This window comes from Drosophila mojavensis, unplaced genomic scaffold, assembly GCF_018153725.1.
Source record: "Drosophila mojavensis isolate 15081-1352.22 unplaced genomic scaffold, ASM1815372v1 contig_136, whole genome shotgun sequence".
NCBI classification, from domain to species: Eukaryota; Metazoa; Arthropoda; class Insecta; order Diptera; family Drosophilidae; genus Drosophila; species Drosophila mojavensis.
The window spans coordinates 5,496,836-5,512,440 of NW_025318667.1; the positions used below are offsets into that span (position 1 = coordinate 5,496,836).

At 40.4% G+C, this 15,605-nt stretch overlaps 1 protein-coding gene across 1 annotated transcript; it reads right to left on the minus strand.

Moving 5' to 3' along the window:
• Positions 1-4,402: 4,402 nt before the first annotated feature.
• Positions 4,403-5,704, minus strand: LOC6585995 (achaete-scute complex protein T5). Its single transcript, XM_032733142.2, has one exon. The coding sequence runs from the start codon at positions 5,625-5,627 to the stop codon at positions 4,839-4,841; it is 789 nt and encodes a 262-aa protein (XP_032589033.2). The 5' UTR covers positions 5,628-5,704; the 3' UTR covers positions 4,403-4,838.
• Between the last annotated feature and the right edge of the window lie 9,901 nt (positions 5,705-15,605).

Below are 15,605 nucleotides of genomic sequence, written 5' to 3' on the forward strand. Positions count from 1 at the left end.
TAATCTCACTTTCCACTTGTCTCTAATTCCCTACCGCCCAAGCACTCCCTGAAGACCTCAACTAATGCTCATCATTCTCTAATTTGATTGTCACACTACTAAAAATCGTGCCCAAAACAATTCCCGCTCACAGCGATCGTTCGCTCGTTTAATCCCCCAAGGAGGAATCGTTAAGTAAATTTAATTGCACTTAGCTACGCTCACTTCATTCACAATTGGAACAACGACAGTCGCCCCCTGTTATTAACATTTCAGCTGGAAAAATTAGAAAACTAAAAATTAATCAGCTTAACTGCGAGAAGAACGACGAAGAAGAAGAGCAACTTTATAGTATACTGTCCCAAGATATCGAAAGACTGAACCTGTCCTATCCTAACTATGAAATTTACACACACACACACATAGAGTGAGTGAGAGATCACGCAATATACGCAACACGCAATTGTCCTTAACAATTTCATCTTATTTCCTTTTATTATTTCATGTTCATTTTGTGGGCGTTCGTTTTTTCCTTTTTTGTTCAATTTGGAAATGGATGGAAAATGTGGAAAATTGTAACAATGGATGCAACTAGATAAAACGCAAAGCGTTTAATTTACGAGCACGAGCAGAGAGCGACAAGTGCAAATGCACTTGTTCTAGGGAAACTTGTGAGAAACGCTCGCTGCTCAGATCTTGCCGCCCAAACAAGTGCTGGGGCGGGAGGCGTGGCTGGCCAACATGAGAGCCTGCTATCGGTGCAAATATCTGTAATTGCAATGCGGTTGAATCTAGGTGACACAAGTGCTCGCTCTCGCTCGCGCTCTCACCCTCTCCCTCTCTGTCTGTCGCTGGCTATGGGTGAAATCCGGAGCTGAAAAAAATGTCAGCATATAGGGCTTGAACATAAATTACATTATTCTTTGTCAACATTTGTGAGTCAAAAACGTGTTCGCTGTTCATGTTAAACAAATAACTCACTTGTTGCGGCTGCCTCAACTGTTTTTATGCGACTGTTATTTACGAGACATCAGTCAGGCTGCTTTTTGCAGGTACCCAAAGCTTGCCCCCCCCTTGCCGCTCTCCCACTCTCCCTGGACTGCTGCTGCTGGCTGGCGTGTTGTAATCAGAGCATCCTTAATAAATCATAAATTTATTCGGGGTCTCTTGCAGGCGCATGTAAAGATTCGCAGCCAGGGCCTCTTGCATTTGTTTGCCTGCAATTCTGCATGCATACATACATATACATTATACATACACATATACATATACATGTGCATGTACATTCGTGTTCTGCTCGCTCGTTGTCAAACATTTTATGAAGTTCACACAAAGAGCGTTCGATTTTGCACCAGTTTTGTCGTATGTCGCCCAATGCGACCGCCACCAGAGACCCAAATCCGCTTCCTACCCACCTCCCCCCCTCTTCTCTGGCCATTGCCCTCTTCCTTAACCCCTTCGTCAGCTTATTGATGATGTTGTTGTATCTCATCTTTGGGCTCGGATTTTGTGCCTTTGCTGCATACATTATTTGCAGTCCAAGTGCAACAAGTGTTGCATATAGTTATGCAATTCTTGGCATGACTAGCAGTTACCCTGTAGAGTTTTGGTATAGCTAATTCTTATTGCATTTTTTGTGGAAATCTTACGAAATTTTTTATGTACGTTTATAATGAAAGAACTAATTAAAATTGTTCCATTGCAATGTTAGTGAAAATTAAGGTATGATTGCTCAATCTGTGCCTGATTTATATGGGTAGAATACTGGGTATAACAAGAGCCGAGTCGAGTCGAAATGTTGAGGCTAGACATCGAGGTTCCGCTTTGAACCTCTTTGATTTCAGTATGAGTGTTAACTGATATTCAATTTTCATTAAAAAAAGTCTGGTTAGATTTAAATACAAATTTCATAAAACAATATTTTTTATATTTTAATTAAATATTTACAAAATTTTGTTTTTATTTATTTTTTTTTTAACTCTTTAAGCTCTCAAGCTAAGTTTAAAAAATTCTGATATACCTATTTAATATTATATTTAAGTATTTTAAGTATTTTAAATTTATAGATAAGCATCCTGCTGTTCTTTGGTCAACAAAATCTAAACATAAACTAACTAGAATTAATCTTTCAGTTAGTACCAAAGATCTTTAGCAAGTAGAGATTTAACATTTTGTTGTAGTTTTCTTTTTTTTTTCAAATTTTCAAGTCACAGTGAATAATTTTAGACTAAATAATTTAATATAAATAATCTGCATGGATTATAATACATTATGTAAATTTTTTTCTTCGTAACGGCAAATCTTTGCTTTTGGTAGATTTTAAAGACAAATAAAATTGCCTAAGATTCTCCATAGCTTAGATGCATTTTGTATTTTCGCGCTGTAGTGAATATTTTTGATTTAGCACAGGGTATATGAAAAGAAAAGCAAAAACAAAAACCGGAAATAACAATTCGATAAATGCGCCATGAAGATGTGGCCCCAAAAAAAGAAAAACAGAAACCGAAACCGAAGCAAAAGCTGAAGCTGAAGCTGAGGCTGAGGCTGAGGCTGAAAACTGAAGCTACATGAACAGGCAAACCGTTCGTTTAGCTGCTGGCTGCGTTGCGAATTGATTGCAACGAGACCCCAACAACAACAAGACAAGCAACAGCAACAACAACAACGACTACAACTCTCGAAATTGGCATTAAAAAACAATGCGTTCCCTGCGCCCTGCTTGACCCACAATTGACCCCACGGCAAGTGACGGAAATGCGTAAGCCAATTCATTTATCTATTAATGGCAGCCGTAAACAGAGACAGAGACAGCGACAGAGGGAGCGACAGAGAGAGTCAGAGAGAGAGAGAGAGTGAGGGAGATAGGAAGAGCTGCAGCGGAAATGCGCGTGGGAGTCTTTTGTTGCTTAAGCACAAAAGTTCTTGACTAGAACAGACGCATCCGCTTAGCCCGGATCTGTGCAAATATATATATATATATATATATATATATCCCTTTATATATGTATATATACCCTTAAGTATATATAAATGTATGGATGCCAGCTTGTCGGCTTTGCTTTGCTGCTTATCTGCTTTGAAGCATCGCGAATTGCAAAGGCCAGCTTCCGTTCCAAGCTGTGCTCCCCAAAACAGCTCAGCTCCAAAGACAATTGCTTGGCTCGCTTGTCGGGGGCGATCTTGCACATATATATATATATATATATATATATATATATATATATACATATATACACATATATTTATATACATTTACCTTAACATATGCAAAATTGTTGCTGCATTTTGCGCATATCTCAAAATTAGTTCAATTGAAAGCATCGATCCGGCGAGCGATCGATCGATCTGCTGGAATTGGCGGCATATAAACAATTTGGTTGTTTAACCTTCGCATATGCAAAAATGCATCAAGTAATTTAACTTCTCTGTTGCGCTTCTTTCAGCTCTTTTGGTCAGGCCAAATCGTTTGCATAATCTGCGCAGTCATTTTTCGTTTCGGCACAATTTGTCGCCAGTAGGACGTAGCGTAACGGTAATCGAAGGGAGTTTATTATGCTACATATGTATACGAAATTCAATATTCATTGTGTGTGTTAAAATTGAGTTTATTTTTTTGCAATTGATTGGCCAAATTGAGTTGAAAGTTGAAAAAGAACTAAGTAAAATTTCTCATATTTGAATATTAAATTTATATGTATATCTATATGAAATTATTTTTGGATATTAGCAAGAACAAGTTCTTCATATTTGAATATTAAGTTCATCTTTAAAGCTATATAAAAATTATGGCGTGTTATGAAAGCAATATATATAATAAGTAACATTATTAAGCATTTTCCTTTCCAAATAAAGAGGCAAAAAATTTTTATTTTATTATTTTATTTTATTTTTTCCAATATTTTTTTTTTTTTACTCTAAGTTTCAGTATAAAGAATGTTAATGTTGCCCGTAAAGCTAAAGAAATTTCTTGCTTTCGTAGTAATCTAATCTATTCGTCACCTTAGCTCCATTCTTTGTGCTCTGTCCTGAAATATAATATTGGATAATCCAGTAGTGCTCACTTGGGTAGGGTCAACTTTTATACCATATCATATATAGTTCGTAAACTGATGGATGTATTTATATATAACATATAATTATTCTGTATATAGCTCTACGAGTGAGTTAGTACCATAGACAGAAGATACATAAAAATTCAGAATGACTCTACGATGTACGCTTAATTTTATTTTTCAGTTATTATCATTATCAGTTGAATCGTAATTATATTTAACTCTTAAGCTTGAGTCGAAATTCAAATTTAATTAAATTTATTATTTCATAATTTCATTTTATTTAATCGAGTTTCATAATTAAATGTTCACAATTCGAATTCCTAATTGAGTTCATTCATATATTCAAATCTAATATAAAATTTCAGCTAACTTCATTGCAGCCACAAAGAATTGCCAGATTCACATTCCCAAGTTTTTTCTTTCCCAAATAAATAGATAAAAATTGTTGTTTTTTTTTATAATAACTTTTTTTTTACTATAAGTATCAGTTTAGTGTCCTCCATGTGTTTGCTTAGGTTTAAGGAAAAAAAATATGAATTTCTTACAGCTAATTGTCTTCCATGTTAAGCTAGTTCTTAGGAATAGGCAGTCTTATAAACTATATAAAGAACAGGCACATTCAGCGCACTTAAAACTAATTTGTACAAAGTGTTTGTAAAACAAAAAAAAAAAAAAGAGTTTGAAAAAAAAAAATGTGCTTAATATTAAAATAAATACTTGAGCGTTGGCTGAGGTAATACTTGAGGTGGTTAAAACTTGACTAGTTGTTGTTGTTGTTGTTGTAGGGAATTGTGTCTCTATTGCTTACATATCGTCCTGCCAGAGCGATATATAGTCGAGTATGTCGTCATCCTCGGCGCCCGAGCTGCACGAGTTATTGGGATAATCTTCGTAGCCGCCGGCGCTCGTCTCCTCCTGCTTGAGCTGAGCAGGAGCGCAGGCGAAATAGGATGAATCGAAGCTGGAGCTGCTGGTCGAACCGGCTGATGATGAGCACGTGCTGGAGCTGGGCGAGATGAGCTGCAGCTGCTGTTGCAGCGCATAGAGTTGCTGCTGCTGTTGCTGCAACTGTTGCTGCTGGTAGTTGAAGTGTTGCTGCTGTTGGGCAAACTGTTGCTGTTGCTGTGGCTGGTGTTGCTGCTGCTGCTGCTGCTGTGGTAGCAACAGTTGCTGCTGCTGCTGCTTGTGCTGCCGATCGTTGTCATCGATGACGCGCTGCAGCCGCCTAATATACTCCACGGCCATGCGCAGGGTGCTGACCTTGCTCAGCTTCTTGTTGGCGCCGGGTCCAATGCCGCGCCTGCCATTGCTCAGGTCGGCAATGATGGCAACGGGTATGTGCTGGCGCAGCTGGCTAAAGCCATTGTTCACCTGCTTGACGCGATTGCGCTCTCTAGCATTGCGACGCACCACCGAACCGCCGCCCAGCAGCTGCAGCGGCTCATCGTCGTCATCGAGCTGCTGCTGCTGCAAATAGCTGCTCGGCTTGGCATAGGGCGCCATCCGCTGCTGCTGCTGCTGCTGCCGCTGCTGCTTCTGCTGCTGATGGTAGAGAGAGAGACTCTGGCTTTGATTCTCGCTGCCTAATGCCATCTTGATTTTGGTTGAGTTTGGCTTCTTTAGTTCTTGTAGTTTGAGCTGATCTTTTGGTAGTTGGCTCTGCGAGCTCTGTCGCTGTTCTGATGCCCTTCCCTGCGCCGTGCGCGCTATTTATAGGACAGCGCGTAGCCGCAATTCTCACCTGCCGCAGCAGCAGCAGCAGCAGCGGCTACCTGTGTTCCAGACAAAAGGTGCAAACGGCGCAGCGCAGCCAACCAGACAGCATCCGCTCAAGGATCAGAGTTGCTCAAACTGAACAAATGCGACGATGCACTCAAAGTCAAGCGACTCACTCATTCACGCACTCACTCATGCACTCACTCGCTCTCTTTGAGCTGGGAAGAGTCTTGAGTGAGTTTGAGACTGGGAAGAGTTTTTTTTTAATGCTTGCTTCACTCGAGTTGCTTTTCAGCTTCCTTTGCTGCTGCTGCTTCTTCTTTTTTCTTGTTGTTGTTGCTGTTCGGGCAGCTGCTTTTGATTATATGTCTGTGTCCATTGACTGGCTGCCGCTCTTCAGCTTTATCTCTCACTACTTCTCCCTCTCCCCCTCTCGCTCGCTCGCTCTCTCTCTCTCTCTCTCTGTCTGTTGCTTTGGTCGCTGTCGCGTGCCGGCTGCGAACCGGTTGCTTGGCCATTCGTGTGCCTTGCTTTTTGGAGCAGTTGCTCCCATCTGCTCCCATTTGCTTGTGAGCTGCCTCGCCTAGGAGCTGGCTGAACGACAAATGTTGCCTGCCTGCCAGGCTGCCTGGTTGCCTGCCTGCCTGCTTGGCAGTCAGGGTCAGGTCGCATTAACACCCCGCCCGGTTGCATTTAACTATTAACACTTCCACTGCTAATGCCCGTTAGTCCTTTATGGCCAACGTCCCGTTGTCAACGAAGGTCGGTGCGTAGCAACGCGCACTCGAAAGCATTTAGCATTTGGCATTCTTGGCCATTCTTGGCCATTGTTGGCCATTGACGCTGTCGGAGTCAACTCTGGCTGCACGCCAGGCCGCAACCGTGTCAAAGCGTTTGACATTCGCACCTCAATGGCCCAATGGTCCAATAGCGAGCCCAACCGTACCGCACCGCACCGTACCAGAGCGGACAGCGCTGACCACGCTGTGCCTCATTTAGCACTTCAGCAGCCGCAGCAGCGGGATATTGCATAGCATTGCGTTTGCCGCTTGCATTCAGCCGAACATCTGGTCAAAGTTGAATCCCAGGCCGAGGCCCAAATTCAATTCGTATTGCATTTCGCTTTGGTTAAACTGTTTTGCCCAACATTTGATTCGCATCGGCTCCTCTGTTGGCGCAATAGAAATTCGTTTTGCACAATTTTTAGTTTTCCTGCATTGGTTTTCCTCTTCTTCCACTTCTTGAGACTGTTTGCCTGCTCGCATCGTTCATATATAAATTGTGAATTATTTTTTACGTTGTTTTTGTTTTTGTTTCTGTTTTTTTCTTGGTCGCGTTCCATTCGAACGTTAACCGGGCCGGTTCGCGGCGTTGCGGCACGCTTAATGCCGCCTGAACAGGCCACAATAACGGTTAACCAAACTGAGCCGATCAGTCAATGCTCTAACTTAAGAATTTTGCAGCTATTGAAAGTGAATTTATGTGAGCTAATATGTGTTAAATGCTAATTGTGAACAATTTATGTGAACTAGTACAGTTGGTGGTTCAGTGCATTCAAGATATAATCATATGCAATATTTCTTAAGTTAAACTGAACTGAGATTTAAATCAATTGAACTAGTTTTAAATGGTTCTGAATCGAATCAATGAATCGATGTGTAAGAAGCTCAATTCATAAAACTTTATGAAGAAGGATCAGACCTAGCTCAAAAGCTCTAGCTTTTGGCTTATATGTAAACCATAGGTTCATAGGTACTACACCAGTTCTTAAATGGCTCCAATCCCAATCACGCAACTGATAGGTTAGTTGAAAATATAACACTATAAAAAGCAAAAACAATTCAATATCTATATATCTATCTATCTATCTATCTATCTATCTATCTATCTATCTATCTATCTGTTGGTTGGTCGAAAGAATATGAATATGAACAAGTGGTTCGAAGTGAAATTAACCTAACTATATCATGGAAATATCTCAGAGTTTTATGGCATTTGATTGAAAGTACAAAGCAATAAACTTAGGTTTATCTTAAGAACTAGTTCATTAGTAATTCCAAAGCGAATATGCAGAAATGCATAAGTGTAGTATATACAAAGTAATTAATTGCGGCTTTAGATATAATGAAATAAATTTAGGCATATATTATGAACTAGTTCATTAGTGGTTCCGAAACGAAGTAAATGCGTATAGTAGTATACAAGATACCTACTTCCAATTGTATGTAGATTAAATGAAATAAATTTGGGCATGCATTATGAACTAGTTCATTCATGGTTCCGAAACGAAGTAAGCAGACATGCATAAATGTACCATATACAAGAAAATTACTCTCGATTGTGGATTTGGGCGTGCATAACAAACTAGTTCATTTGTGGTTCCGGAACGAAATATGCAGAAATGCATAAATCTACCCTATATGAGAAAATTATTTGCGATTGTTGATTTAATGAAATAATCTTAGGCATGTATTATGAACTAGTTCATTAGTGGTTCCGAAACGAGGTAAACAGACAGACATGTATAAATACAATTTGATATATATTGAGGAAATTAATTTTGTTTGTAGTTTAAAAGGAATAGATTTGAGTATAACTTGAGAACTAGTTCATAAGTAGCTCTAAGCACAAGTCTGCAGACTTACAGACCTCAAATTTCCTATGCAAGAGATTAAAATAGTTTTACTTAATTGTTTGAGCTACTTGTTTTTGTTAAGTTTATGGGCTCTCGTATGAAACGCTAAATAGAGTGTGGAAATTATTTTAGTTATGCTCTGTACGCACAGTTCCTTAGCCTAGCATCTTATGTGAAGAATTGCATTTGAGAATTCTCAAAATAATATGAATACGGCCATGGAGACAAAGCTGCTCACTTAGCTGTTGGATCCCAGAGTTCCCAAAGCTGGCATTAAGAGCAGCCAGCTCTGTGGATGCCGCCACCGTTGGCAAAGCCTCTTGTGGCTGTTGTTGGGGGCTTTAAGCCTTTTTCGGTGGCTCAGGTGAGACTGAGCTGGAGACAGGTCGAGCAACAACATATATGTATGTATATAGGCATATACATACATATATACCTATATATGTATGCAGCATGCAGATATATTTAGCGATCGGCAGCAGGCGCTATCATTATCTGACACAAAAATTTAATATAAATTATGTTGACATGTTGGCTTATAAATATGCGAGCGAGGGAGACAGAGAGATAGAGTGAGAGAGAGAGAGAGAGCGAGATGAAGCCTAGTTGAATAATATTTGTGCCCGCTCTCATAATTGCTAGTAAGACACGTTGAGCAACAAAACGAATTCACAATCCCAAATGCGAAATGCGAAATACGAAATATGAATCCCGCCCGAATCCGAAATGGCAATCCGAAATGCATTCACACAGGGCGGAACGGTGCCAGAATCGCGAGATGAAGTCGTCATTAATATCGACTCTGGCCTGTCAATAACTTGACATCGCATCATCATTTCGCCATCGCCAGCGTCTACCTTTATTTTTTTTATTATTATTATTATTTTTACTCTGTGTGTGTGTGTGTTTTTTTTTTTTTTTTCGCGCAGCTCCTGGAACTCCTTTTCGGTCAGACGGCGACGATCATTCGAATATTCGCAGTGCCACTTTGTTGTTTTTGTTGTCTTTTTTTTTTTAGCTTGCCAACTTTCAGACACTTGGCGTTACGATTTTTGACGCGCCCCAAGCCAAGGTCGAGCTTCCAGGTATTTGTTGTTGTCCAAGACTTTTTTAACCCTTAATGTTGTAGCTGTTGTTGTTGTTGTTGTCATTTTCATTATTGCTCTTGCACTTTGCATAAGTTTAATGTTAATCAAAATTCGACTGTGTCATCTTGATGTCTTTTTTTTCTGCTTAATAACGTTGAGGGTAAAGGCGAAAGTTATTTATTGAGAACCAGAGTGAACTTGAGAATTACAGAAAATTTGGAGAAAAAAATAAAGAAGCCGTAATATCTTATAGATATACAGATTTCATATAAATCGTACGATAATTCTTAATCAGTTGAAAATGTATTATTGATTTCATTGCTGAGGATGGTATTTCTCAATGGTACTTCTAGCTGAATATAGACATATGTTTAGCATGCTGTACCGTCTGACAATTAAAAGTATTATACACATACATTTGATATATGTATTACTTACAGCGAAATTTTCTTATATCTTTCAATACTGAACATCAGGAATATTGACATTTGATAGGTTTGTACCTAGATGATGATGAGTTAATCGGCTAAAGTCAAAGTACAGATTGAATCGGAATCTTAGACTACTCGTCATAAAGAAATATGTAGAGCTGATAACAGCTAAAAATTCCTTGTAATGATCATTTGGTGTTGATCGCTGATCCCCACTGTTATACTTCGTATACCTCTCTTGGAATAACCTATTGCTATTTAGCATATATCTGTTGGTAGGAACTATCTATATTTAATTATAGGGATGCTTCCATCTCTGATAATTCTATCTGTGTCTCTCTATTTTAATATCTTCTTTGACATGTAATTCATTTGGCACTCTTTTCGCAAAACCTCTTAAGCCTTTTGTATTTCCAATTTCCTCTTCGTCTATCTCTCTCTCTCTCTCTCTCTCTCTCTCTCTCTTTCAGTTTCTGTATTTTTACTATTTTACTTCTCTATCTCTCTCACGATCTCTCTTGCTCCTTGTCTAAGCTTCTCTCCGTCTCAGTCTTTCACTCAGCCTTTTCTCCTTCCGCTTCCCTGCTTCTCTCTATTTGACTCTCTCTTTCTCTCCTGATTTCTTTTCTCTCTTTATTCTGTGTCTTTTCTTTCTCTTTTCTCCATGTTCCATTCTCTCAGTCTCTCACGCACATCCGCATTTCTCCCTCTCTCTTCAAGTCTATCTTATTTTGTAACCTTCTGATTGAAGTTCTTTATCCTATCCTTCATTTGCCTCTCTTCCTCTCTTCTCTATGATTAACTTGCATTATAAATTGATTATTACATATTAAGCTTTGATGATTATAGATCGCTTCACATGCTTCTGTTTGTTCGCCTCATTTCGTTTACCTCTTTCACCCATTCTCTCCCTCTCCTTCTCTCTCTCTCTCTCTCTTTCTCTCTTGGCTATCATCAATTGTTTTGACAGCAACTGTCAATCGTTCATGGCCATCAAATTGCCGCCTGATGTGCACATAAAAGCCTAAAAGCCGCGTCCACTCAGGTCTCAGCTCCAGCTCACGTTTCAGCTCCCGTTCGAGCGGTGAACCATTCGACACCCACTCTGATGAAGATCACGCTCGCTCGCCCTGTCTCTCTCCCTCTCTTTTCTACCTCTCTCTGTCACTCTCTAGCTCTGTGCTTGTGTGTGTGTGTGTGTTGGTTCGCTTTGCTGATTTATGGGCGGCTGTCAGCGGCTGTTGGACTTCTAAGGTGCGCATTTTGACGCCGCCGTCAATTCTATTGGCCACATTCGCAGTGATATTTATGGCCAGCACAAGCAGCAGCAGCAGCAGCAGCAGCAGGAGTAGAAGCAGCAGCAGGAGCAGGAGCCGAACCACCATATTTGCAGTGCATTTTTGATTAATTGTAATGCGAGAGCTTTTGATTAATTGCGGCCGTGTTGCGGCAGCCAAAACATAACAATTTGTTTTCGCATTGCATTAAATCAATGTGCAGCAGCACTTAAAAAAAAAAAAAGAGCTGCTGTCTCTCTCTCTCTCCTCCTCCTCTTTATATCTCGTGTGATTGAATTGGCCAACACCTTCCATAGTTATTGTTGTTATTGCTGCCATATCGATACATCGCCAGTATCGATACTTTGGCCAACAATTTATGAATGGCCCCCAAATCCATTAAGCAATCGAGCCGAGCCTTGCCGCCGGCCTCTGTAATTATGCAAAAAGTTGTCAAATGCGGCTACAAACAAGCGCGCAGCACGGGGCGTTGCCAGGCTGTAACTATCAACAAAATATAATCAACAACAACAACAGCAACATCAGCAGCAGCAATGAAGATGATGCTGGAACAGTGGCAGGAGCTGGGGCAGGAGCGGGAGCGGAAGCAACGGCTGACAACTGAACTACAAAATTAACTCGAAAAAAATACCGAAAATTGTACCAGTTTTTTTTTTCCTTTTTGTACTGCACTCGCGTGCAATTTACATGTCTCTGTGTACCACAGCTATCCGTCTCTGCTTGCCCTGTCCCCTGCCACCTCCCCGCTCGTTCGCTCTGAGTGTCTTGCTGCACGCTTCTGCCAGCAAAACCAATCAACGCGTCTGTCAGTCGCTGCAGTTGCCGCTTATCGGTAGCCGCCGCCGCTGAAATCAGCTTCTGGCACTCACGACGATCGCACTGCCAGCCGCGCACCACCACCACCACCACCGCCGCCGCCACCAGTGCTCCTCAGCTGCCCGGCTGCCCGGCTGCCCACTGTCTCTTGGCCCTCACGGCGATCCGTGCTCGTTGCTCCTGTCACAATTACAACAGCAAGTGCAGCGGACTAATGACAACCACAACGACGGTGGCAGTCACAGGCGCACAGTGGTGCAAGCTCCATGGAAAATGTGACAAAAGAATTGTAGAATTATCGATTGACAAGTATGGCAAATAAACGATTTATGTATCTATAGAATTTCTTACATTGATGACAGAAGAGCAGTAGCATTTCCGATATACCACAGCAGCTCTTTAAGTTATCGATACATTATCGATTTATTATCGTTAGCTGTGATATAGCTGAATATAAGCTGTTGAAATATCCAATATAATTTTTATCCAATAACATTTTTACATAGGTACTCTTCTGTAATTTTAATTTTTTTTTTTTTTTTTAATTTAACGTAAGATTTTCGAATTTCTGTTTTATGAAAATTTTCTTAAGTATTTATGATTAACATTCCAAATATAATAAAGTTTTCTGAAAAAAATTTTTATATACAATTTCTTCAAAATATTTTCTTCAACATTATTTTGCAATATCCTAAAAATATTATCCAATATCCTCAAACTTGCAAAAATCACTAATAAAATTTTAGTTGAGATTTTTAGAATTTTATATAGACTAATTATGCTTTAATTCAGATTATTTAAAAAGTATGCAAACAAATATTTAATTACTGAATTTATGTTTAATTTCAGATTATGTTAAAAATGTGCTTAACAAGTTAGATTAAAGGAAAATTCATTTAAGCAGCTTGTAAAGAAGTTTTGTCTTTGAAAGAGAAGAGACTACATATATATGTCGCATATGTAGCATATGTCATGCACTCGGTCTCACGTTAATAGAGCTTAAGATAGTACATTTTATAGGTAAGTTATCTGTGAACGATCTGTAGACTATTTGTCTATTTGAAATACATTGCAATCAACATAAATATGAATGTATTATAAATAACCATGTATGTATCATATTATATAACTCTATCTCATATGATACATTAAAGAATGATTTCCTTATATTTTAACTTTGAGCTGGTTTTATATGATAGATTCAACAGCTGAACCAGATTAAGCCCGAACAATTTGCAAGCATTTCTCTTCTCTAAGTCTCTGTTTGATAAAATGTCTGACCAATCTCAACTAATTATAACAATTATATCAGAAAAATGCTTGCAATTCGTTGGGGTTTGGTAGCTAAATAAAATTTCTGTATGTCTGAATTATGTTGCGATTCATCCATATTATTTCCTCAATATGAACTCAGCCCAAGTAGAATATAGAATATAGAACAGAATACACTTTGCTAGAAATCTAAAATTATCTCATTAATAGATGCCGACTTCAAAGAGTTATATAAATGTCTTCCTACACTCATCAGTCTTTGACTCAGTTCCTCACACTCGTCCCACTGTGCGACTGGGCTCCACAGTTGACACGGGGGAAACTTGATATGGCACACACGAGTCGAGTCAAGCCAAGCCAAGTCAAGTCGAGTCGAGTCGAGTCGAGTCGAGCCCTGGGAGCTGGGAGCTGGATCTTGGCGTGCGCGTGCAGCGCAATTAACTTTGTTGTAAGGCAAGCAGGCAACACTTTGACATTGACTTGGACTTGCCCAGTGGCTGGGCAGCTACCTATATGGCATGGCGTTGACTGGGGATGGCAAGGCGGGAGGGGGGGGTGGTGGTGGCGTCAGGTCTCGAACTGTCTTTGGGGCACACGGCGACAATTTCACCTGTTGCTGACACAGTAACTTATATATTATTTGCATGACTCTGGCCACGAGTCTGGCGACGGGTCGCAAAATGCGGCACAGTGCACAAAATTCAGGAACTGGTTTCGTACGAGACGTCCGTGCCACGTGCACGGCCAAATAGCACGGCCGTGGGTGGGGCCGTCGAGTTAATTAGACCAAAAAAAAAAAAAAGGCAAGACCAGAGCAGATCAGGCCAGACAGCTAAGTAGCTGGCATTAAAAATAGTTTCAGGTGCCGGGCAACGCACAAAACTATAATTGCCGCTGCGAGGCGTTGGCAACTGGCAATTAGATGCGGCTCTCGAAATGCAATTAGTTTTCATGGCAACGAGCCGTAATATTTGCAGCTTAGCACATCATTAGAACTAGAAGATGTTGCAGAGGAAGAGCAGCAGAAGAACTGAATGTACAAGTGCAAGTGGCTGTGGATGTTGAAGGCGAATGCGAATGCGAATGCGATTGCGAAATCGAAGCAAGAGCAAGGAACAGAACTGAGCTGCTCACATTGACTGCTCGACTCAATGAGCTGATTGCGTGAGTCGTCTTAACTGATTCTCATTGATTAATTGCCATCATTAGCATATGGAAACGACGGCGTATGATTGATATGATATGGTATGATATGGCAGTAACCAAAAGCTGACTCGACCACCGGCGTTGTTTTTGTGCGCCAATGTGGAATGCGGCTCTTAATGTTTGGGCTCCATAAAAGGGCAACATTTGTGGGGCAGCAACAAGCAACAAGTGTAGCAGCGCGCTTAGAGCTAAAGCAGGAGCCGAAGCAGGAGCAGGAGAACCTGTGGGGCTGGCGCGCTAATTGTTAACAAATTGTTGGCCAACTGCAAGTGAAACGAGCCACATGAAGCAGATGCCCGCTGCCCACTGCCCGCACCCCGCTGACCGCTTCCCGTTGTCCAGCTACCAAGTCAAATGGCATTGGCAATGCCAACGACACGCAAACTGTAACCAGAGCTCGCAGCCTCAAAAACTTGGTGCACACGCAATCCGCGCGTAACTGAAAATCCATTACAAGACAAGACTCTTCGGGTCACGACACGCAGCAACTGCAGCTGGCAAAAAAAAAAATAATAAACAAAGAGAATCCCTGCACAGTAGCCCAAAGCACAGCTACATAGCGAACAGCAGGGCCAGAGACGTCGGCAATCTTGGCCAATTTGCTGGCGGCTGGCTTGCTTTTATTAGATGCTCCTGCCCAGCCCCCTGCCCCCTACACCAACAACAACAAAGTTGCCCCAATTGCAATTCAAAGATATAAAAGCCTTCCGAGGATAGAGGCCATGTGTAAAACATGATCTGAAACCGTCTTCGATTACATTTTTGCAGTGGAGTCTACAAAGAGTGTTTGAACTAGTAGTAAGTGAATGAGTTTGAATAATGAATTACAATTAATTGAAAGAGAGAGAGAGAGAGAGAGAGAGAGGCATATAGAGAGGACGATAGAGAGATATATCTATAGGGGGAGATATAGAGAGAGATATTTATATATAAGATATTTATATATGAATGAATGATTTGAATAATGAATCACTTCTAATATAGAGTTGAGCGCTGAGTTGAGTAGGGCTCTAAACTCTAGCTGAGGTAAGAATTGAATTTGTTAATTATTTAGGAATGATGTGAATAATAATCTAATTTTGAATTCGCATTTCAAGTTTTGGATTTAT